The sequence below is a fragment of the Cyclopterus lumpus genome, chromosome 11 (genome assembly GCF_009769545.1).
Source record: "Cyclopterus lumpus isolate fCycLum1 chromosome 11, fCycLum1.pri, whole genome shotgun sequence".
NCBI lineage: Eukaryota > Metazoa > Chordata > Actinopteri > Perciformes > Cyclopteridae > Cyclopterus > Cyclopterus lumpus.
In genome coordinates, this window is record NC_046976.1 from 221,027 (window position 1) to 247,224 (window position 26,198).

Below are 26,198 nucleotides of genomic sequence, written 5' to 3' on the forward strand. Positions count from 1 at the left end.
TCCTCGTCTGGTTACTTTTGATTTCATTAATTTAAGTGGCCGTGGGACAGACACAGTCTCTATAGAGTTAAGGTTAAGGGTGGGTAACTGCTCGGATGGAAGTGCAGAAAAGGGTGGAAGACTACAACTCTGCTTCTGCTTCCTGATCTGAACTCTGGGTCATGGATTAAGTCCGTTAATCAACTTGGTCATATTTGCAGAAATGAGACCTGTCTAGACTCATCAGATCAGGTTTTCCCCAGAAAGTCTTCCAGGTATCTACGTAGCCCACATTGTTTGCTGGGCACCACCTCGACAAACAGCGGTTGAATGATAACATGCGGCTAGACGTGTCATCATGTCACGGGAGTAGCGGCAAGAATAGGACCCAAACGTCAACAAATAGGCAACAAAAGGCAACTTTATTGCTTGCAGCAAAAATCCAATAGACTGACTCACCCCCGTGATCTATGGTGATCATAACAGGACAAACTGACAAAGGGGAAAGACACAAACAGGGTTTAAATACACAGGGCTGGTGCAGGTGATTGGACACAGGAGGAAACAATCAGGGACATGGCAGACAATCGCAGGGACAGGAAGTGCAGGGAAACAGGACACGAGAGACGGGGACTACAAAATAAAACAGGAAACACAAAACATACTACAGATCCTGACACATCATTGATCAAATTGGGGAGAGGGCCAGAGAGAACAGAGCATACCAGACCCTTGTTCTTCTTTGTTGTTGTTGTTATTATTTATTTTTCATTTATGTATATGTGTTCTATCTGACAAAAGACAGAAATAAAGTGTAAAAAAAAAATCCAAAATATTGCAAGTGGTTTGACCAAAGAACTAATGTTATATGAACTGTACTTGTATAGATCTTTTCTAGTCTTCTGACCATCCAAAGCTCTTTAACACTACATGACATCATTCACCCATTCATACACTGATGGGAGGAGCTCATGCAAGGTGCCACCTGGAACAAAAAAAGTGTCTTGCCCAAAGACACATCAACATGGATTAGCGGAGCTGAGGTCGAACCGCCGATCCTCTGGGTGAAGGACAACCCTGTTCACCACTGACATTTGTCATGATAAAAAGGGGTCATTAAGGATATATATATATATATATATACACACTCATAATATGCAGTTGCGTTTAAAGGTGGAAAGAATATAGGGGCAACAAGTACTTTGTACAGATGCAAAACCAGAAAATTACACAATTTCTCAATTTGAATTATTTTTGTCCTGCTGCTTCATGTTCTGTAATCCTCTCAGAAAGGATCCTGAGATCACGAGAGCCTGTTCTGGACCATCCTCTCCCAAAACACACATGGGAAGCAAACAGAAGGGATTCTCTGGCCTATGTTCCTGCGTAATCCCTCCACGTAAACTCTGGGAGTATTTTTTATAACAATATCCCACTGCTGGTGGGCACAGAGGTGTTCAATTTGTAGAAACTAATAGTAAAAGAAATTCTAATTTCTTCCTACTACAATCAAAAGATGACAACAGTTCTTGGCAAATAGCCAATCAAATTGCAGTGGGGCAGCAGAAAATAAGCTACTTGGCCTAAATCTTGTGCCATCCGCTCTCATTGCCTCAGGCTATGGGCTTGTGTATTGTTGTATCCTACACTGAGAACCTGACAGACAGTTTATGGCTATGTCACACATTAATCCTGAATGTTGTATTCATTTGTAAGTTTAAACCCCATTTGTTCTCTGTGCCAGCAGGTGGGCTCCCCTGTCACCTATATTTATATACAGTACATCTGCTGAAGTTGACTGTTCACAGCACTAGTCAAACTACCATTTCAACTTCAAGAATGAACTTGTGGGGACTTGTGAAAGTGATGTTGATATACAAAAGAAACCTCAATATATCCCAAACTACTTGACAATAAAGCAAGTTATATACTGAACTTTTTAATAATGAAGTTCCATAAAATAACATTTGTATGTTACATAAGGTACATGGCTGACGCTCAGCAGCATTATACATCAGTTATTCTCAACATTGTACATTCACTCTGCACAGTGAATACGTTTTCTCCTGCAAAGTTGTTGACCAGGTTTTAGAATTAATTTATTAAATATGCTTAATACAAAGTAATCAAGTGCAGCATTGTGCAAACCCACTTTAAAAAGTCATCACAGCACGGTTTTGCAAAACAAAGTATACACACAATACTGTTTGAATCACAAGTTCAAGTCCTTCTGTTTCAGCTTTGCCTCTGCATGTAGTAGCAAATGTAAATGTGTGACGTCAAATAAGAGAAACACATTTTAAAATAAGGTACAAAAAATATGACATTACAACTATTTATCAAATTTCACAGCATAAATTATATCAGATTATTATTAGACGGGTATAACATGGTTGATATTGGACCTTTAGTGAAAGTCAGAGCGCCCGTCAGTTCCACCTCTGTTCTAATGGAGAATTCAAACCCTGCAGTGACGTTTACATTTGTACAGAATAAAGGGGCCACTGAGTAGATTTAGGGGGATCTTTTATCTAAAATGAAATTCAATATTCAAGACAATATTTTCATTAGTGTATAGTCACCTTGTATTTTCCTTAACTTAGAATGAACTCTCATATCTTCATAGGGTACGCCATGTTGCACCACCATGTTTCTGAAGATCGTACACACTGGCCCTTTTAAATAGGTCAACATCATGGTTTAATCCATACATAAACAGGAATGAAAAACAACTTGTGGTTTTAGGAGGAGAGACGTGACGGTAAACTTCAGAAAGGATATTGTTATCAATCTTAAGGTAGAAACACTGAATAAACATGAGACTAACCTGAGGACAATGAACACTCAACAAGCAATTATTTCTCTTTAGTGCCTTTTAACTCATACAGCTTGAATCTACCTCAAACATTTAAAAAATATATATGATAAAGTCTCTTCATCTGTTTACTAATACTAGTTTCATTTCATTAGTCACTCCATCAAATCATTTTATGTATCTGTAAATATATAGCATCCACCTCTTGGAGTTTATTAGGATTATTAGTCGGATCATTTCTGGCGAACCAAACCATTTTAGGACTCATAAGCACTTTAAATACAATACTTATCAAACATTTGGCTAATTCCCTTGGCATAACATGGGATATAAATGGGATTTTTAAGGCCAAACAATAGCCCGCCAGTAAAGTTCCTTTTGTGACTCCCACGTTTATATCTGTATCCCAACAATACCGCCATCAAATATTTACATACCACTATATAAATATTAAGCCATATGGCTACAATTTAGAAGGCAATGGAAAAGTAGGATTTGGCCATTAGTTTGTGATTATTTCACAATCACGGCTGTAGCTCATGGGGACGAGTGGCCGTCGTATGCACAAGGTACCTGGTTCAATCCCCGCTCTCCCCAGAGTTGCATGTCGAAGTTTCCTTGAGCAAGACACTGAACCCCCAGTTGGGCAGAGGACACATTTCATATATGTGTATATATAATATGACAATAAAATCTGGTTTTCGGTAAAGCACAAATAGACACCCTCACAAGCCGGATTGGAAATGTATGCAGCCCAAAGCACATTTCTTCCTGCTGTGGCCTGTCTACTCTCTCTGTGCCTGTCTGTGTCTCCGCTCGGTTTCGGTTTCTGGTCCAATATAGTAGCACACAGCAGAGAGACTGACGGGGGAAGCCACCGCTTTTACGCTTAAAATGACACAGAGCTTGAGCCTTGGTACTCCGAGGGGTGTGGCGGTGTTTGACCTAGGAATGAGAACGTCACACCCTTCTTATTGGTTGGGGATAACAGCCCCAGGTGCACTCCAAGTGTTCTTTGCCGGCACCAAAAAATGTCCCGAACACAGCAAAATAAGAATAAAGAAACTAGTGTCTGGGCAGCGATGGCTCAATCACTGTGAGGTCCCTGCCAGCTCGTCTACCAGCGTACAGTCAGAGTACACAGTGTTTTTTTCTCCCCTCTAATGTCCTCTCTGATCCTTCATCTTAAGCCATCACCATGATCATCACTCCTCATCACTCACTAGCTTCCTCCTCCTGATGACTATCATAGACTAACACTTCTGTGGTGCTGCTTGATGAAGCTCTCCTGCTTTTCTTGAGTAACCCCTCCCTTCTCCTGTTGGGGCCCCTTGGTCATTTCCTCCCTGCTGACTGGCTCCTGGTTAGGCTTCCTGCCGCGGCCCCACTCCTCCCCCAGAACACTCCCAGCATCGCTCATGTCTCCCAGGTGTTCCACCGAGTCACACTTTTCCAGGTCAGAGGCGATGGTCTGCAGGCTGATGACTGACATGCAGTCTGAGGAGGCTTGCTCCGCCTCCAGCCGCTCCCTCTGGCCCCAGCCACTCTCTCTGTGTCTCTCCACCCACAGCCTGGTTTTCTCTCCGTCCGCCCAGTTGCTCTCTACTCCGCTGACTCCTGCACAGCTACTCCCGATGTGAATGCCAACGGTGGCTCTGACCTCAGCCTCAGCACCTACAGGGGAGCTTCGCCCCCCGCAGACTGCAGGACGTCCCCTGCTGGCCCTTTTTCGGCCCCTCTGTGTGTGGATCTGCTCGCTGATCTGCTCCAGGTTCCGCAAGGCCACAGAGTAACGTGTTTTTACCTTTGCCACTCGCTCCTCCAGCTGTACTACTCTAGCCTTATGTTCCTGTAAAAGGGAACAGACACATTTCACTCTACAGCCATTTATATTTTGATCTAAATGTATTTTGTATTCATAAATCAACTGAAGAGATGACTTACAAAAGACTGTAGATTAACACAACATTGGCATCACCTTATAAAGTTGCAATGGTGAACATGTTAGGTGTTATGGCTTACTTCCACATCCAGATGCACATTAACATTAGCAATCATTTGCACTCCTGTTTGTACCCACAAACATAATTAATATAAGAATGTATTGTATCTCTCTCCCTTACTCTCAGAATAACATATACAAATGAAAATAGCCACCCAAAAGTAGGATATTATTATTATTATTATTATTATTATTATTAAGTAAGGATACTATAAAATGACAGAGGCAGTGTTCCATGCTCAAGGTTTCAGCTTTACTTAAAAACATGATCAGAGAAGATTGGTGTGAGGAAACAACTACTAATAATTAACACCTTTGTTGTCAGCAGGTTGCATCAATCACAGGCCTAAGCTTGTAAGATACAATTGAAGATATCAATATCACTTATATACAGTAGCACATAACAACATTCAAAGAACCACAAAATCAGAAATCAACGCTCAGTGTTTCACACTCAACTCCTTCAATGTGTTCCAATCACAATCCCCATGAAAGTCACAGAAAGTTGAATTATTTGACCAGCAGTTTGTAATGTCTCAGATCCACAAATGTGTGCATGTAAGGTAAATCCCATCCATTACCACACTCACATTCTGCTGACTCTACATTAACATGGCATCTGAAACTACAGAAGTAAAAAAGCTGCTAAATCATGTGTCATGCAGAGGAAATCATCAGCTTGTGGCTTACAGTATGAACACATGGTGTGTATTAGTGATGCTGCTGCTACAAACCTCCAGAATGTGATTGAATTGAGCCTTGAGTTCAAAGTACGACTTGGATTTGAGGATGACCTTCTTCAGGGCTTTCTGGAGGGTCTGGACTCGAGCCTCGGCATCCTGGCAGAGCTGTGTGACCCGCTGGTGCTCCCGCTCACTGCGGAGGCGTTCCTCCTCTGCCTCGTTCACCTGACCAGCACAATGGAACAGGAACAATGACTGAGAGCATAATATAGATATATACCACAGCTGACTCTCACGAGTAAGTGGACACACATTCAACAGCTTCTTTTTAACAGCAGACATGTTGATGTTTAAAGTAACATTAACAATAGCTCTGTTCTATTCAGGTGTCCCAGTGAGCCGTGACCGTGTGCCAGTAAGCCAGCGTAAAAACAATAGCAGGACCCTGACACACTGAAGCATACATCTCTACAATTACATATAGATGTTTTGATCCATGTCTGCGGAAATGGAGGAAGAAAATAGATTCAGATGGGATTGAACCGTTTATTTTGACAGACCATAACACTATAAAAGTTTATATTAATGGAATCTAGAAAGGTCTCTCAGTCCTCCCTGAAACTGAGGAAGAAATTAGTTGTGAATTATGACTGTACATGTATAGATCTTTCCTAGTCTTCAGACCACTCAAAGCACTTTAACATGTCATCATTCACCCATTCGCACACCGCTGGGAGGAGCTACCATGCAAAGGTACCCATCAGGGCTATTTTAACAATTTACTGTTAAGTATCTTGCCCAAGGAGACATTGAAATGGACTTGCGAAGCCGAGGATCGAACCGCTGATCATCTGATTGAAAGACGACCCTGCTCACTGAGCCACAGTCTCCCACAGTCAGTATGTGAGTCCATGTATTTTTAGTCAATCAATAATGCAACAAGGTTAAACAATTTTTTTTTTTTTTGCATTCAATAAACTACATCTCCTATTAAGTTTTCGAGTGTGGCAATACATCATCCTATCAGCTGTCTCAAACACATCTATGCTGAAGTCCTCTCTGCAAAGCCGTGGGCACTTGATTTCCTCTGTGGTCAAGCTGTAGGGGTTAGTGAGTCACAAAGGTCACAAATATCAAGTAAACAATGGTACGACACAATTTCACAAAGCTGTACTACTGTATATCTGTCTAGATATATTGAGTGAATCATAAATTGTAAAACTGTACTTCCGACCACTTAAAGTACTTGAACACTACATGTCATCATGTAGTGTTAAAGTACAATGAAGTTTGTTCATTCTGTACACATGACATCTATTGCTTCTGTCCATCCAGGGAGAGGGATCCTCCTCTGTTGCTCTCCTGAAGGTTTCTTCACTTTTTTCCCTGTGAAAGGTTATTTTTGGGGAGTTTTTCCTGATCCGATGTGAGGTCCTGGGACAGGGATGTCGTATGTGTACAGATTGTAAAGCCCTCTGAGGCAAATCCGTAATTTGTCCTTCTGGGCTATACAAAATAAACTGAATTGAATTGAATCATTCACCTATTCAACACTGATGAGAGGAGCTACCATGCAAGGTTCCACCTGCCCATCAGGACTAAGTGACATTCATACACTGTAGACACAGGAGCAATTAAGTGTGGGTTAAGTGTCTAGCTCAAGGACACGACATGGGCTAGAGGAGCTGGGGATCGAACCACCAACCTTCTGATTAAAGGACAACCCTGCTCTACCACTGATTCACAGTCGCCAGTGTGAACCACATAACATGCATTCATTGATTTATTATCAATTTCCTCTCTTCATGTAAACCTGTAGATAAAGGTCTCACACATTGCCCTTCTTTTTGCCTGTATAGAATACAGGCTCCGGGAGAAGCCTGGGTGTGTACCTTGGCGGTGGCGTGATTAAGCATCTCCTGCCAGGTTGGGTCCATGGTGTTCCTGTCAGCCAAGAGGCCCTGCTCTGCCACATACACCATCTCTCTAGCAGCAGTGTGCATGGACACGGCCCTCTCATATCTCAGAGCTGCCTTCTGGGTCTCCTGTTGAGCCTGGGGAGCAGACGGAAGCAGCTTCAGAAACATGTCATCTACTGCAACAATAAAAAGGTGCACTCATTTCAAGGATGCCTCCCAGAGCTGCTATCCAAATGGTACATATCTTACGTATAATCATTTAATGTATATTCATTTTGTATTCTCTTTTAATATAATAAAGGTGGAGGCTTCAAATAAGCCCAGTGGGTGTTCTTCCTCTTCCTGCACTGTGACATTATGTATCTCTCTTCAATTCAATTTAATACATGTTATGTAGCCAAAAATCACAAATCAGAAATTTGCCTCAGAGGGCTGTACAATATATTGTGTTTGTTTACATAACTAAAGTAAACTACATTTTGGTTATTTATAGAACCCTTTCAATACATCAAAATTCACAAAAAGTATAGACAAATTCAGATTTTATAATTGTTATTTACCACGTGAATTGTCATTACTGTAGACGTGTCCTTATGCAGTTTAAAGTGCTTCACTGATTGCATTTCTCTTGTTAAACTTTCTGAAATGTATCCCAATGAAGTTTCCACGTGTGACTGATGTGGATTGCTTTCTGTCTTTTTAAAACAAGATATTTGTGGAAGCCTCATCCAACTGGATTCTCTAATTGCATTAGGTATCTCATGGGAAAAAAGCCACATGACCTGAGCCTGGAATACGGATATGACCTTTGTCGCACTCCAAGCACATCGGGGCATTTACTGAACATAAAAATGTTCGTGCCCCAACAAAATTGTAACTAAATGGTCCATGCTGATTTTTATTGAAATAACAACTTTTTGTGACTCCTCCATATGCGCTTCAAATAATAGAATAAAGAAAATTGCAATCACGTTTAATTAAACCAAATTGCTCCATCAGACAAAAACAAATAAAAAGTGCAATCACTTTGTTAGAACAATGCAAATAAATGTGTGCAATTTGGCAAATACCTTATTGTGGCTGCAATTAACATGTTTGGCACTGGATATCTTTTCAAGATAATAACAAAAAGTGCAACCTCTGAAAAACAACAAAACAAGTTCAAATATTTGTTGTAAATATCTTGTCTGTCAGCTGAGGAAGGTGCTGCTCTCTGCCTTGAAGATGAAGATTTAATTCATTCAGCTTTCCAAATATGTCAATGAGATAGGCCAATTTCCTCAGAAATTATTCATCAGCAAACTTGCCTGCAAATTAATAATTATAATTGAATAAATAAATTTGACTCCAAAAAGTGTATTAAAGATAAAATAAATGATGAACTGAGTCCACCTCCTCTTTGCAGAATAATATGTGTATGGATAATATGTGTACAATTTCAATTGTATTGTAATTCAATTCAATTCAATTCAATTCAATTCAGTTTATTTTGTATAGCCCAATATCACAAATTACAAATTTGCCTCAGAGGGCTTTACAATCTGTACACATACGACATCCCTGACCTTTGACCTCACATCAGATCAGGAAAAACTCCCCAAAAATAACCTTTGACAGGGAAAAAAGGGAAGAAACCTTCAGGAGAGCAACAGAGGAGGATCCCTCTCCCCGGATGGACAGAAGCAATAGATGTCATGTGTACAGATGAACAGCAACTGTCCTGTATGACATGTATATGCATAAGACGTTTAATGTCTCTGAGCTCAAAGACTCGCGACAACCCTTTCCCTCGTGAGAGCCACCGAGCTTCGATGTGAAGCAGCTGAAAGCTCCGCTCCCGTCTCCTCACAGAGTGCGGAAAACAGCCATGTTGTCAGGTGACTGCTCAGAAGCCTGAAGAGCTCATCAGCTGATGCCACTTTTACAAAGTGATTTGCCTGCATGCGGTATTCACAGAGTTTCCTCTGAAAGAACTCCAGTAACTTATTGACGTGTGAGTGGGGTGTAATAACTTTATGAAACCGACAATCCAAAATTCACAGCCACTTCACCATGAAAGGTCAGCTGTGTGGGGCTCAGAAAAGAGCCAGGGTTTGAACTTCTCTCTAGATTCAGAATTTGAATTGAAGCAACTTGAATATGCATAAAAGATGGTTGGAAAGTAAAACATTTCAATGCAATAAGTTCAGTGGTATTTAATTACAACGTTAAGAAATCGGATGTTGTTAAACTTCACATTTAGTTCAGTTAGTTTAGTTAATTAGCTTGTTTTTATTATCAATGAAGTCAACCTTTGTATTTGTAATAGAAATATTATGTTATTTCTTCTGTCAAAAGTTATATCATCTCATTTAAAGGCATTTATTGATCATATTTATATGTACTTTAGACCCTCCTTTAAAGAAAACCTCTGTCACTGGGTTTATATTGACTAAAGAACACATTCCACATGCATCTCAGTGGGTTCTATCAAAGCCTGGAGGAAGCTGCATCTGTGTTAGTTTGGGGAACAGAGTTAACGTCAAGGTTACTCTGATCACATGGGAATGACTTCTTTGCATGAGAAGCCAGCAGGAAGGCCCGACTGGAGAAGGATACCAAAAGATGGAAGATGAATAACTGTATCACTGTTGGTGATGATGGTTTTGATCGTATGGAGTCTTTACATGACAGGCTTGTCAAACATGCAGGCATTTAAGTAATAACAAAGCAAAGCCTATTGAATTCTGCATATGAACACTATTGATTTGACACTAAAGACAATTTCCTCATTTTATAATTTGCATTTTTATAACTATAAATGACAGTGCTTAACAGTTACAGTTCAGATTAATAATCTATTATTTGCTTTATTGCTTTCGATTAGACCTCTGCTCTTCTTCCACTCAATTTTCATTAGTTCAATTACAGTTTCAAATAACTCATCAGCATGTTGATTAATCCTGACTGCTTCAAAGGTTAAAAGCTTTACGTAATCAATTAGGTTCCATGACAGACAAATCATTCAGTATCAGCTATGGTTTACTTGCATCAAAGAAACTACATATGCCTTACGGTTTACTTGCATCAAATAAACTACATATGCCTTACTATTATCCGGTACAATTGTGTATTCTCACAGCTTTCCATGGATTGTGCTGCTACCTGGACCGTGGCCCTGCCTGACACTCACTGTGACTATTATTATTATTAGGGCCCGAGACCCGACGAAGTGGGTCGAGGATCTATTGTTTTTCAAATGTTTCTTATTATTATTACTATGCTGGCACTTTGCATGGGGAAAGGAGGACCTTGGCCTAAAGTTGCAAACTTCAAAATGTCCACACATATCAGAATCGGTGAAAATACTTATCTGATTGGGGTGTCGGGCAAAAGTCGGAAAAATTAGCTCGGTAGCGCCCCCTTGAGTTGGAAAAGCTAATACTTTTTTTCAGCAATGGCCAATTGACTTGAAATTTGGTACACATGTCCACTTGGACCTGCTCTACAAATATGTTCATGGTGGCCATAAAATGCGCCAACTTAGATTTTCCGCCATTTGGAATTTTGTAAAAAATACTTTTTTTCCATTTTCTCCTAAACGCTTGGTCCGATTGTTAGGAAAAGGTCTGTGGTTCATAATTTGTTCAATGTCATCAGAAGTTATGAAAAGCGTGTTGATATCTCATTGTGTTCAGACGATATGGGCCAATGAACATCTAAGGGGTATGGCCTCATATTTAAAGACCCATAACTTCTCACCAAATTGCTAGCATATGCTCACATTGTATCCCTTAATCTACCCTAATTTCTTCATAATATTTGAACATTAGGGGGCGCTGCAGTGAATCGCTCAATATTGCCATTTTTTCACGTTTTTGGACATTGTAAAACAGCGATTGTGAGTAGGGCATGCCATTCGTCATGAATATGGAAGTTGTTTTAACTCGGCCATACATTATCTAATCTGCTCCATATTTCTCATATGTCATGACATACTGACCCTAAAGACATCCATATGTTAATTCAAATTCTAGTCATAGCGCCCCCTACAAATATTAATTCAAGCAGCCCCAGTGCTACGTTTGGTCTACATGTCTAAAACTTGGTAGGCATAGGTAACACATGTAAACGAAAAAGAAAGTCTCTTGGGACCATGCTCCAAACTGTACCGGAAGTCGGCCTTTTTGATTTCTGTGTGATTGTTTTCATACGCAGACACTCGGACGCGCGAACCGGCGTCCAGCAAGTACCCGCGACGTGCGTGAATTGTCGAGGGCCCGATTAATGCTGCTCGCAGCTTTTATTATTATTATTATTAATCACATTTCTATTTCTATCACTGTTACTGGTTTTAATTATGCTATTATTAGTGCTACTTCTGCTATTGTTACACTCATTATTTGAATCATTTCTGTCATATGCATTGAATGTGTTGTAACTCTGTTATGTTGTTCATTCTGGTCACATGACATCTATTGTACTTCTGTCCATTCTGATAGAGGGATCCTTCTCTGTTGCTCTCTGTTGGCGATACAAAATAAATGAAGTTGAATTAAACATTGTTTTGTATTAGTTGTGTGCTTTCTACCTGTCTTACTTTGCTTGATGCTGCCGTACTCCTCTGACCTATTATCCTGATATCCTATTTAGCCTGTTTTGCTTTGTCCCGTTCCAACAGTTAAAGACTAGCCTTTTTGCTAACACTAGCACATTAACAGTAATGCTGGTCAATGTGCATTGTCCCCCAGAATAAATAAATAAAACAAACATTTCTCACTAATAGTTACACGTACTTCACTCCACAGAATAAGTGTCCATCAATGCATTAGTGAACATACACCCTTGGATGGTGGCAACGTGTGGGACCTATTATGCTTTTCCTTATTTAAGTAAAGTTAACTTTAACTTGGTCAGATGTTAATATTAAAAGGTAAATGGCCAAACTATCCAACAATCTTGTTTTTTGTAATTCATCTGTTGCAATCTTTGGTGTGTATAGTTCAAATTTAAATGTGTCTTTGTTGTCTATCGCGATGTTAGAGGTCACACAGAAAGCTGTTTAGCTTTTCTATATAATATACTGAGAGGGAGACTAAAGGTTACAAACACTATCAATATAACATAATACAATTACAAACTAGCCTCCTGCATGACCACTGGGTTTATCATCCCTGAACAGAGACTGAACAAATAGCCAACATTAGAACCTGCATGAAGGAAGGATGTATTGCAGAACTAGTTCATATCTCTCCCCCTCCCCCCCCCCCCCCCCCCCCCCCCCCCCACACACACACACACACACACACACACACACACACACACACACACACACACACACACACACACACACACCACACACACACACACACACACACACACACACACAACACACCTCTTTGGCCAGTCTGCGGGCTTCATAGTAGGGCCTTGCTTTCTCAATGCATGCACCGAGCTGGGAGCCCTGCGCGTTGAGCTTCCGAGCTGAGTCGGTAAGGATCCTCCTGTAACTGGACCTGGCATCCTGAAGAAAACACAGCAGCAGTCACATCACGCTGAGCTTGTGATCACAGGACTAGTCACAACACAAACAGCTTCCTCACATCCAGCTGCAGCTCCAGCTGGTTGATCTCGTCGCTGGCCTGGTTGAGCTGCTCCAGCTCCTCCTGGAGACACGGGGACAGACGGGACACATGAGCAGCAGATAGTGAGGCTGCCAAGCCCCGGTACCAGTCTGTACCGTGAACGTTACTTGGCCATACGTTTACGCTTGCCAGAAGTAACGGTACTCTTATGAAACTGAAAAAAACCGCCCCGTTACCGCGTCTGTTTGGCTAACGTTATGTCGGTGATAATGCCCATTTGGTATCAAACCTGAATCCTTGGGTCCAACTCGTCCTCGTGTTTGCCGGCATCCTCTTCCCCTCTGGTCCCACCCGGGTCCTCGGCTTCGTCTTCACATGTCGCTCTCACCTCCTCCGCGGAGTCTTCGTCCCCTCCTCTCCGCTTCAACATGACGGAGCTCCGCTCTCCGCCCTCCGCCTCTTCCCCCGGGGTCTCCTCCCGTATACCGGCCGGTTTGGGGAACCCCGCACCGTTCGGGATTCCAGGCGAGGTCCCTGGCTCCATTGGCGGCCTGTCGTTCCGTTGCCGTTCCTGCTGCGTTAGCCGCCCGGACACTGAATACTTGAGCGTTCCAATGTCTCGCTGAGCCGTTACAAACCTCACGGGACGGTTACTGCTGGCCATCTGAGCCGGGCTGCTTCAGTCTCTGCGAGAATCCTCCTGGCTCCTGCTCTATTTTTATTATTTTAAACATTTTGTGATTTATTTATTTAGTTATGTCGTGGTATTTGATGTTCTTATTTCTAAGTTATCCAATAATACATTTTGTCTGTAGCCAGGGCAGGCCCAAGCCTTTTGAGGGTTCCCTAAGTGTTTGTCCCCATGGTGGCCGTGGCCATGGCTGTAAATAAGTTATATAATAATTAATAATAAATACTCCCAAATGTTTTTTACAGCTTTGATAATCCCTCACCATCCTACCTACTAACACAGACGCAACAATTATATTTGTAATCCTTGATGTATTAATGTAAAATAAGATTGCTTTATGTACACATGAGGTCGGTAGATATGACAGTGTACATGGTGTATACTGTAATACATATATTTATATTGATAATGATATTAACATGTTAAAATTAGTGGTTATTTAAACTGTGAAATATATAATTGATTGGTAAAGGGGATGTTGGTTTAAACTTTAGTGACGATATATATGACATATGTTAACTGTTCATTAGAGTGATCAGAGGGGACGCTAAAACAGTGGTGAGCACGATGGTCTGCCGGCAGGTTGACACAATGATGCTTCCTGCAGCCGTGACTGCCGGTTGTAGTCTGTTCCTATCATGTTTGGAACCAAACCACACAGTGATGGATGTGCAGACAACAGACTTGATGAGTGCACTGTAAAATTGGATCAGCAGCCCCTGAGGCAGGTTGAAATTCCTGAGCTAAGCTTCCTTTGCTGGGTCTTTATGTTGAAAGTCCACTTGTGGTACTGGGAGATGGTGGATCTCAGAAAACTGAAGGATTCCACAGCAGTTTTGTTCAGTCTGATCATGGATGGATAGGGGAACAGGACTTCTTGGCACAGGCCCAGGGGTCCAATGTGTCAGGACCCCCTGGCCTTCACTTACCAAAGAGACACGTAGCAGGAAACACAAAGAGACACGTAGAAAGAGACACAAAATGACCACAAAGAGACATAAAACAACTATGACTCCAGTCTCTTTAGATGTAAAAATGGCAGGAAAATCACACAAACATATACTTAAGGAAGATTAAAAAAATGGAGAAAACTTAAGAACTCCAATAAAACTGAGAAAGAAAACCAACATAATACATTTCAAATAATTTAGAACAAATTCAAGAATGTCTTATAGACATACAAACATGGATGACCTGCAACTTCCTGACAAAACTGAAGTTATTTTACTGGGCCCTGAACACCTCAGAGATCAATTATCTGGTGATGTGGTTTCTGTAGATGGCATTGCCCTGACATCCAACACCACTGTAAAGAATCTCTAGTTATCTTAGACCGAGACTTGTCCTTTAACTCCCACGTTAAGCAAATCTCAAGGACTGCATTTTTTCATCTACATAACGTTTCAAAAATCAGGCACATCTTGTCCCAAAAAGATGCAGAAAAGCTGGTTCACGCGTTTGTTACTTCCAGACTAGAGTACTGCAACTCCTTATTATCAGGCTGCTCTAATAAGTCTCTTAAATCCCTCCAGTTGATCCAGAATGCTGCAGCTCGTGTACTCACAAAAACTAAGAAAATAGATCACATTACTCCTGTATTAGCTGCTCTGCACTGGCTCCCTGTAAAATCAAGAATCACATTTCAAATTCTTCTCCTCACCTACAAAGCTTTGATTGGTAATGCACCATCATATCTTAAAGGAGCTTGTAGTACCATATTGCCCCACTAGAGAGCTGCGCTCACTAAATGCGGGGCTATTTGTGGTTCCTAGAGTCCTAAAAAGTAGGATGGGAGCCAGAACCTTCAGTTATCATGCTATTCTTTCTGTCATATTCATTGAATGTGTAACGCTGTTCATTCTGTACACATGATTTTGGAAATCTGGATCGATCGATCCAGATTTCCAAGATCCAAAATATATCTATATATATATAGATAGAACCAGTTTTGGTTTCAGTATTATGCTTATGTTTGCTGTATTGTGGTTTGAAGTTATTACAAATTAATTAAAACAACTTCAAACAGAAATACTGAGATATTCAGTTCAGATATTGGTTGACTACAGTTCCATGTACAGTACCAGTGCCATGTGTCATATTTATTAAGTCTCTTCAAAACCAAGACGTCTCATTTGTTCAATGCCTGTTACATTGACTCCTCTTTCCTCACATCTCTTCCATGCCTCCTTCACATCTCTTGTGGGTGTGACTAAGACGTGAGGGGAGAAAGTCATGAAAGGTAGCAAGTATGTACAAACACGTTAGTGAGAAAGGCCACTGGTCCACATGCTCAATACTAATGAAATGGGGACACATGGTGTTCCACAGTACTACTAGTGGTCAAAGACTCCACAGGGTACCTTTAAGTAAGAATATAATAACATACATCCATACTTAGACATTGTTTTACTTACAGTATATGAAGACACCATTTCATCTGCAATTTACATAACTACTTGGTATGGAAGTTTGAATTTAAAGAAGAATCAGCAGAGGTGTTCTTATCACCATTTAATCCACATTACATGGAAGTCATAATTTAATGAAACATACAAAATAATCAAATCATCGCCACTTTGTTTCAGTACTAATATCAATGAACCAATGTGGCAGCAATACAATCCTGACATCCCGGGAGTAACTGTCATCAGGTGTGATGTCACTGTTACGCGTTAGACTTCTGGCGTTTCCAGAACCTCTTGACCTCACTGTGTCCGTGCGGCGACACCACCATCACCCTGTGAGCCACGTCCTGCCACACCAGACAGCCCAGACCCTGCACCACAACAGCTCCATTAAACACACAGTATGAGGATTTCCTTACAGAGGTACAAAGGTCCTCTAACAGGAACCTCTGGAACTGGACCTTCATATTGAATCCTGTTCTATCCTTTGGTTAGATGATGATCGTCTGACTGCTCGTGTGTTTGGCCCTGTCAGATCTATTGTTAGCGATGTCGGCACATTCCTTGACATAGCAATTACTTACTGGTGAGTAAAACTGTATGACTGATACAAGTGATGGTCAGACTTCCCTTCAAGTACACAAACATATGGGATCACAAATGTCCAGATACTTTTATAGTGCATGTATAATTGCAGTAAAAACATGGAAAATTGCCGGTAATTCCTGAACAAAATGTGCAATTGAAGCATAAACAGTGTGTAAAAGTGCAGCGATCAGAGACAGCAGAACACACAGAGACAGAAAAAATATAATATTCATCATAAGATATTATTCAGTCATGGAGATGGGGAATAAATAAAAACCAACCTGAGCTCTGTCTCGCAGCACCTCAAAGTCAGCCTGGGAGAGGAACTGGTTATAGAGCACTCCTGAAGGAGACATCCACAACATACAGACAGGTGAGGAAGGGGTTAAAGACCAGCACCAGGTACTCATCCTCTCTATTACTGTGTCTGCCTGAGCCTTCAGGCCTGAGAAATCAATCACACACATTCTCTTCTCAATTAACTGATTCCAAGTTACAAAAACAGTGTTTATAAAACATGTGTTACAAACATAAAGACATGTTTTGATAATGTTACTGAAGCTGAAAATACAGTTCTCAAATACAAGCCAGTTCTCCGAAGTCGAGTAGAGTGCAGATCTTCAACAGGTGTGTTTGCAACAACCTGTGTCGTTGTAAACACACCTGCAGCACTGTTAGAATTAGTGCTGAGGTGAGGAAATGATAACATTGTATCATGTATCATTACAACAGGTAAACATGGAGGAAGTGTGAAAATAAAATGGGTGCAGATAAGAAATCTGAGAGAGATAAAATAAGACAAAGTATACTTATGAAATAGGGGGAATGATCTGTTGGCTGGGCTTGCACTCACATTGAAAAATGAACTTACCCTCTGTGAACTGCAGTCGATCTCTCTCTAGCTCCCACAGTCGAATCTGATCAGTTATAGTTGGAGGCAGCACTGGAGTCTGGAGCACAGAGATGGAGGTGAAGACACTGCAGAGCCGCTAAAGGCCAACCATTAGAATGAAGTGTGAGCAGAAGGGATGTGTTGGACGTACCTGTTTGAGCATGACAGGGTGAGCTCTGGTCCTTAGGAAGTGGATAATCTGCAGGGTAAAAAACACCTCACACATTCAGCTGGAGGTTTTCAAAGGAGGTCTGATCTACTACACATACAGTTGGGTGAGAAGCATTTCCATAACATATCATTTTCTGGTACCAACACTTCAAAACACTTTGGAGTTCTGAGGTATTTCTGTAACACGTTTGAATACATTGTCAGAAAAGTTCATTGTAAATAGTAACTAAACTAAGAAACAGAGATATGTTTTTGATCCACTGGAAATAGTCAACATCCTGATCCGTGTAATAACTGAATTACTTGATTCTTATCGTTATTAGGAATTCTGAGGCTTATACCTGATGTGCTTTACATATTGTTTACATGTTGTAAACATATCTCCAAATGCCCAATATCAACACATAAACAGTGAGTTATGAGGTATTTTGGGGCCAGCTGGACAATATTATGGCAGCACATTCCTCATATTTTGGTGTGTTAATGAGAGAAGTATGAATATAAAAGTTATTTACAATGGAGTTATGGTACAATCCTACTGGCCCCTAAACAGCTGCAGTAATACATTGTGTGCAGTAGTAGAGTACCTGTTGTGCTGTGATGCCGTTGGCGATGGCCTGTTGAACGGACTCCCTTGTGACCTGAGCCACCACTACGTTGGGGAAGCGATACAGCATTTCACTGAAGAGAGCCACCAGGGCGATCTGAAGTTCTGAGTCTGGAAGGGACACGTAAACAAGTTCTGCGAGTTAGTCCTTTCAAGTTTTTATGCACTGCCATGTGTACTTTGAATTGTCGGAAGACTAGAAAAGATCTATACAAGAACAGTCCATTTGCCATCTTAATCAAATGCATTCAGAAACATTGAATGCATATTGTGGAAAGCTTTAGATGTTTTGGTACGTTTTATGAACACTGGGTGGCGCAAAGATACCCGTTTCAATGCTAAGCTAACCACTTCCTGACTCCAGGTCTGTACACACAGACATGATATCCACCTGAACTCTCCTTTTTTGTTACCGACTAAACACCTGGATAATCTGAGGTATTATAATGACTGTGGAATGATTTAACTGTCATGCAGTTCACACTTCTCTGAGCTTCTCTCTTCTCTTAAAAAAACAATCTATCTTATGTAGAATGTCTTTATTATTATTAGCATGCAGCACAGAAAGCTTCCAGTGTCCGTACATACCCGTGTAGGCATAGATACGATAATTGGTTTCTACCACGATGAAGCCTGCATCTCCAGTACCAGGGATGGAAGTGGAGGAGGAGGGAGAGGAAGAGGTGGTAGTGACTCCTGCAGCCAGGGTGATGGCTAGTCTGGTTGGGTAGTAACGCCTCGACTTCCTCTGATGACAATAATCAGACGAATTAAAGAATATAAACATATCATAAATATACAGATGTGTCAGGACTATCTTAACAATTTCACTCATTTCTTATTGTTTCGTTTTTACAAACATATTCTAAAGAGTCTTTTTTGTCTCAGCAAATTCTGCTTGCATTCATCATTCATTAGTAACCATCAAGTTGCTGAAAAAGTATTTTTCACCTGTGTGAGCTATTAGTGCCAAAATCAATTGCAACCCGCCAGGGGATCAGTAGATGTGAATTCAATTAACCCAGCTGAATCCTTGAAGATTGGCAAATTGTAACAATGCTTTAACCGTTTTCACTGGTCACTACACAATCCTGCAGGAAGGTCCGACAAGGGGGGATCTTGTCCCCAGTTCTTTTTAATCTACGTATATATTGATGATGTGTCCAAGCAGTTGAAAGCCTGTAATACTGGGTGCATGATTGGCAATACTTTAGTTAATCATATTATGTATGCAGATGATCTTGTGATTCTTAGCCCACTGAAGAGACTGAGATGGATGCCAGTGACATGTTTGTGGCTGCAGGAGTTAATACTTTCCAAACTCTTTTAAGAAATCTTATGTATAAATGTATCTGCCGAGATAATGACTCATCATCTTCGTTTTATCAAAAGTTTAGTACTACACGCTACCAGTTCCATAAGGCATTGGTAGGTCTATGTATTTTAATTGTGCTTTTGTATGCATTCCATTCTATTCAATTGTTTTGTATTATATGGACCTTGAGTCTGAAATGAATTTTGATTGTTGATTGATTGATTGCAGAACTTGAGTTTGATGTTGGAATAACGATTCTGACAACTAAATATGCAACAACCAGACATTGATGATCCTGGCAACGGTTTTACTTCAATTCAGCTTGCTGACTCGTCTGGATGTCTGAGGCAAAACCACACTTCTGCTGACAACATGCACATGCATACTTTGGATGATGTCGGCTGTAAAATGGTCTTTTGCCTTTCTGCTGCTACTGTGAGGTACAAGCTGCTTGTATTAACATGTTCTAGAGCTGGATGTTGCTTAAATATAATAACATGAACCATTTGCTCCCTTGTTATTTCAAGTGAGTGTACCTTTAAAATTCATTGTTTAGTTCCAGTGCAAGTACAGGTGTATCCCAATCATTATGTTATCACTGCAGTGACGCCCCTTCCCCATGAGGATCATGTGAAGAAGATAGTAAGAAAGTGGTGCCAACACTATTTTGTGTTAGTGGATCCTCCCTCTCCTTCTCAGTGCCTCACCTTCCTCTGGAAGACAAGTCCAAACTCCCTCAGGTGCTGCAGGAAGGTGAGTAATGACTCGCTCATGCCCTCCACGGAGTAATCCTGAGACACACAGGCAACACATGATCAATAACAACAATCTCTTTTCAGACCGCTGACATGGTCATGTTGCTGTACAGCACACACACAGAATCAAACCAAAGCAAACTGCTGTGCACTCACTCTGCCAAGAGTAGAGAAACTGAGTTGGAACAAGAAAGACAAGATCTCCACCAGGTCCATCCCTCTGGACTGCAAGAGACAAGTCATCAAGTGTATGTCAGTAGATATTCTCAGAAAAATGCAGGTTATGAAAAAAAAGCCTAACAAACACCACTGACTGGCATTAGAACCCACTCTAATAGCTTGTATGGTAAATTCAGTATGATGTGCATTACCAAAGCACAGACTCAGTCATATCACACACACACACCTTTTCACATACTGGTAAACCACCATCATTGAAACTTAACACTTCCTGCAGATATTTGACATTAAGAGTCTACAAGCAATTATGTTTCTTCATTTCCCTTAACAATGCATTTATTTAGTCAACTGTTCACTTAAATTGTCTGTACATATAAATATCTCAACATTAAGGTTAGAGTGCTGTTTCTAAACCTCCACACTCTGATAGGGCAGTAATAAAGACTTTATTGTTCTACTCTTTGGTATGAAAGTAGTCCTGTTTGAAAACATTGTTTCTGAATAATGCTGGTTTAATTTTCTACTTCACTGGGACATGATTGGTTCTTCAGAAGGACCAGAACAAAAAGAACCAAGATGAATTCAGCTGCTGCTTATGTCTGTATGAAATGTATGACCATTTCTCTGTCAGATGAGTTCCCCATGCTGCAGTTAGTGGTTAGTAAAAAGCATTGTCCTTCTTTATTTTGTATTCATTCCACACACTAGTAGGGCATTGATCAGGCTCATGTAGGAAGTCTGGCAGGAAGTAGAAATCCTAGAAATGGATCACTGTGACCCAAGAGTCTGCAGCAGCTCATGACATGCTTGAAGCAGTGGGAATTAGAGGAATGAAGATGAGCTGTGAGACTCTAGAGCCTTAAAAAGGTGCACTGTGTAATGTCTAGCAGCGTGCTCCAAACAAACAGGGGTCAGCATCTCACCTCTACTCCTGGCTCATACAAACTCAATTTACAGTCATCAGTTATGAAAAAGCCAACTACTTACTAACAGCATGGTGAAAATACACAATATTTAACCAACTGCCTAAACTGTACCAGCCAGTCAAAATAACACTGCTATCTTAGAATCTTATAAGGCGTCGGCCTATAATTTACATTAGCTGTGTGTGTTTACTGCAACACTAAGCAGGGCTCGGGTCTGGGAGGGCAGAGTAAAGAGAAGCCCTTGTGTTTTTGTTTTGGTCAAAACAAAAACACACTTGTTTGTACTTGGTCAGAAGGGCAGCGCGCAGCCAGGGGACTGAGCCTTGGTTGGTGGTTAGAGCAGCTGGCTGGTGGAGCACTGCGTCTCTTTGTGCCTCCTGGATCAAGGGCCTGACCTCATTGATTGGGCCTCTTTCACAATGCCTCCTGCCATGGACCCTGCTGATGCCCCCCTTCCTCCTCCTCTCTACCTCCTTCTGTTTCATGGATTGTTGAGGTTTGGATCGTGGTCCATGCTACTCATTATTCACACATTTCTGTCATATTCATTGAATGTTTATGTAACTCTGTAATGCTGTTCATTCTGTACACATGACATCTATTCATCTGTCCATCCGGGGAGAGGGATCCTCCTCTGTTGCTCTCCTGAAGGTTTCTTCCCTTTTTTCACTGTGAAAGGTTATTTTTGGGGAGTTGTTCCTGATCCGATGTGAGGTCAAAGGTCAGGGATGTCGTATGTGTAAAGATTGTAAAGCCCTCTGAGGATAATTTGTAATTTGTGATATTGGGCTATACAAAATAAACTGAATTGAATTGAACCGGTTTAACGGCAGCAACTGAAGGTTTGCTGATTGTGCGGAGGGTCAGGCATTCCCCAGGATCACACCCTGTGGAGGTGGGGACCCACTAAAGTAGTCTCTTGGTGGCTATGAGGACAAGGCAAGTGGTTTTCTTGTTTCTGCCACTTTGGATTTGATCCAATAAAAAAAACTATAAAAACGTACACAGACCGTGGATGCATCATTGATAAGCCCTCGGGGCAGCTCTACTCGGTCCTCATGTTGGACTGAGGACCAACTGGATGCTACAGTGATGCCTCAAGAGGTACACGTGGTATGACAAGAATGGACGGGGCGAGGCCAGCTGGTTAGCACGTTTAGACATCTTTGACATCAACACTGTAACCGCTTCACATTCTGTTGTTGATGAGAGTTCACTTTTGAATGTTTGAAACTAAAGTTCTTACATATTTAACGGTAGATGGATGATATAAAGCAAATTAGGTCAAACAAGCAGACAATCCCCAGATACCTGGGCAGTGTTGAGGTACTGAAGGGTGAAGTACCACAGCTGAGAGGCTGTGTCCAGTAGGAGGAACTGGAAACCAGCTGACGTGATGTAGGGCGCCTCTCCTGCCTCACTGACAAACAGAGCAGATGACAGGACATGGGGGACAGCACATGACCAGTGGGCATTTATGGGTCACCAACACAACAATTATTCAACAGATAGTAAAATATCGATAGTAAAATATGAACGTAACATATAGAAGCAGAAGTGACCCATACATAAACCGAGTGGACATTTTACAGTGAAGACATGAACTTGTATTACGAGTGTGTACCTTTTCATGAGGCCTGCTTGAACCAGTAGCTGAGCCAGATCCTGACTGACCGCAGCACAGGGAGAACCCACCATGAAATGCAGGATGACCTCCCAGCGCTCAATGGCGTAGCGGTCCAGACTGTCAATGTCCCGTGCATGGCGGTCAGGACCCAGAGTGCTGCCCTCATCTGCCCAAGCTTTGCCCCTGTGTGCCGACAGTCTTTACTGCAAACAGCATTGTCCACCTAAAGCTACATAGACTTGGCTTTTACTGTGGGAGGGAGATGTCATTACCTTTTTGGATCCATGTCTAGAACTCTAACATGTAACCTTGTTCAGACATTTAATAGGTGAAGCTCAACTACAAGGCCAACAAACACAGAACGTGACACACAGCTGAATGTTCATGAGGAGTGATCCGTGTTCACCTACCCGCCCAGCAGCGCTATCCTCAGGTTGTCTTTGAACACTGGATTTAAAATGTATCCCTGCAGACCACCCTGCAGCTGCTGACTGTGCCAGAGGCGGAGTCCTGCCAACACCAACACACATTCATCATGATCCCTGCAGGGACAAAAACAAGAGGTGACATTAACAGTGTCACAACAACAGGTCCTTGAGCTCAAACATGCAAGAATTATATCTCATTCACACTTAGCTGGATCATCAAGACCTTTTTGCATTCTCAGATGAAACCTGTGGTCATTTTAGATGAGAACATTTATGTTATTGAGCCTCTTGGGTAGAGTTAAATACCTTTACATGAACAAATATACAACAAACAGGAAGACTTAAAAACAGAAGTAATGGATACTAGAAGCAAACATGACATTACGGTGGGAATTTGTCATCTGTATTACATGTATTAGTATCAATAAATGTATTGGTATCATTAAATGCATTATCAATAAATGTATTAGTATTATTACATGTATTGATAGCATACATACAAAATGCATGTTTTGAGATTATAAATTCTACTGGTTCATTTTGAATAAGTTCATATTTTCCCATGTTACTGTTGTCCGTCTGGTGCTCAATGCCTCCAAACACTGAATACTTTTGGAATTAACCACAAAACCCGACTGGTCCCTGAGATTATGACATTCAGTCACAGCAGGTGGCCGACTCCGGCTTCATACTACCTGAAGTACAACATTCCAACTAACAAGTGACACAAAGAGAGCACAGATATCAGATATGTTCTCTGAATCTGAAGACACTCCGGGGAGAGGGAGCAGAATCTGGATCAGGGAGCAGAATCTGGATCAGGGAGCAAAATCTGGATCGGGGAGGAGAAGATGGATCGGGGCCTCCCTGGTTTAGGTACTTGTTTCAGGGTGAATGACAGCTTCTGCTGCCCACATTTCTATTACTGCTACTATTTCAGTTTTTATTTGTATTATCATTACTGCTGGTGTTATTATTATTAGTCATCATTTCCTATTATTATTCTGTTGGTGCTACTATTATTACTCTCATTATATGAATAATTTCTGTCATATGCATTGATTGTGTTTTAACTCTGGTATGTTGTTCATTCTGGTCACATGACATCTTTTGTATTTCCTGATCCGATGGTCCAAAAACAGAGGCTGTCTTATGTGTACAGATTGTAAAGCCCTCTGAGGAAAATTTGTGATTTGGAGCTTTACAAATAAATTGAATTTGGTTGACATATGTAGATATGAGTAACTGTGAAAAATGTGGGGCCATTTGGCCAATAGAGGGCGCTGTAACAGTAGTAACTATAAATTCTGTATTGCTGCGTGCTTCCTTTGCACATCTCAAGAACATCAACTTGCTACTTCACACTTGGTGACAGGGCCGCAGCAGCAGAGCAGGGCTGCAGGGTCGCAGGGCTCTAGGGTCGCAGGGCTCTGTGGACTGGGTCGCAGCGGGCCTTTAAAGGCTGAGGTTATACTTCAGTAACAACCAAAGTATTCTTCACTTCCCTGGAGTCCATGAGCGATGAGCTGTTCTCTTCAACTCTGCAATGAATGGGCGTGCCACAAACGTGGTATGTCACTAATCCCTAAAAAATCATAAGTAAAACTATCCAGTAACAGCTCAGTGGGGGGAAATGTTACAAAATAGTCAAAGAGCGGAATCAAAATGCTCCAACGCGCCAACTTACAGTGCTGCTAGAGGTGCAAGGAAGACACAACAAGGGAAGGGACTTACTTCTGACTTTCTATTTTCACCCACAATGCCAGAGCTGCTTGAGGGAGAGGCTGATCCAGGAACAGCATACGCATCACATAATTCTTGGCCAAAGAGGGGAGTTCCCTGTTGAAGATTAGACCCAATATAAAATGATCCTGGGAGTCATATGTCCATAAACGCCATGAAGTGTCACAGCCAGCATACCTGTAGACGGCCAGACAAGTTGCTGGGTGGTTGTACAGTCTGTCCAAGATCTCCGGACTCAGCTCCCTCAGGTACTCGTGCAGATTCTTACACTGCAGCTGGACACGGAGCTTCATGATCTAGCAGGAGAAGGAAGGAGAGCGTCATGGGGGCGCAGTTCATCAGCACGACAGCGCAACGGAGCACCACGTCCCCTTTCAAACTCCAGCAATGTGCTGCGAATAGTGATCTAATGACATATGACTGAACCCGGGCTTCTTCTTTGGACCAACCTTTTATTCGCGTGATACGCAACTTGTATTTAGTGAGGCAGTGTGTTACAGCTTATTCCGAAATGATGCGTTACATTCAAAACAGTCACTCCCAACAAAGTAACTTACGTTATAGGGGCCACAAGTCTTGTAATACGCTGATTAGCATGTGTATGTCAAATGTGTTATTTACCGTGAAGACAGAGATAAAATACCGACAATAAACTTGTTTTAAAGTACAAAGTAACTACATTGTTGTCATCCGGCACTTGTCTTTCGTTGTGGGCCCATGTTTTTAGGTCATGTGACCTTAATACGAGCGAGCTTATTGGTCATGTTCTTCTTCTGCTATTTTCAATGCCAAACGTGGAACAACTTGAAGGGCGCAGTAGCGTCCCCTGCTGGACCGAGAATGAAGTGCGTGGACTGGGATTCATGAATCCTGAATAAAGAAAAGTAAAAACGTCTTTTCATCGTTCA

General features: G+C 41.5%; 2 protein-coding genes across 4 annotated transcripts; both read right to left on the bottom strand.

Moving 5' to 3' along the window:
- Positions 1-1,905: 1,905 nt before the first annotated feature.
- Positions 1,906-13,637, bottom strand: sh3bp5lb (SH3-binding domain protein 5-like, b). Its single transcript, XM_034545171.1, has 6 exons — positions 13,252-13,637; positions 12,981-13,043; positions 12,773-12,901; positions 7,372-7,533; positions 5,531-5,704; positions 1,906-4,643 (listed from the first exon to the last, which is right to left on the bottom strand). The coding sequence occupies exons 1-6, from the start codon at positions 13,624-13,626 to the stop codon at positions 4,041-4,043; spliced, it is 1,506 nt and encodes a 501-aa protein (XP_034401062.1). The 5' UTR covers positions 13,627-13,637; the 3' UTR covers positions 1,906-4,040.
- A 2,512-nt stretch (positions 13,638-16,149) lies between these two features.
- Positions 16,150-26,039, bottom strand: gtf2h4 (general transcription factor IIH, polypeptide 4). 3 transcript variants are annotated; one of them, XM_034545207.1, is made up of 14 exons: positions 25,848-26,039; positions 25,468-25,586; positions 25,282-25,386; positions 23,530-23,661; positions 23,117-23,302; positions 22,804-22,912; positions 20,543-20,611; positions 20,339-20,422; positions 18,905-19,064; positions 18,297-18,427; positions 17,690-17,737; positions 17,518-17,596; positions 16,928-16,989; positions 16,150-16,429 (listed from the first exon to the last, which is right to left on the bottom strand). In XM_034545207.1, the coding sequence occupies exons 2-14, from the start codon at positions 25,581-25,583 to the stop codon at positions 16,319-16,321; spliced, it is 1,392 nt and encodes a 463-aa protein (XP_034401098.1). In that variant the 5' UTR covers positions 25,584-25,586; positions 25,848-26,039; the 3' UTR covers positions 16,150-16,318. The 3 variants fall into 3 exon arrangements, with proteins under 3 accessions (XP_034401098.1, XP_034401099.1, XP_034401100.1); XM_034545208.1 differs by having other exon boundaries at positions 25,912-26,031; XM_034545209.1 differs by having other exon boundaries at positions 25,970-26,017.
- Positions 26,040-26,198: the final 159 nt, after the last annotated feature.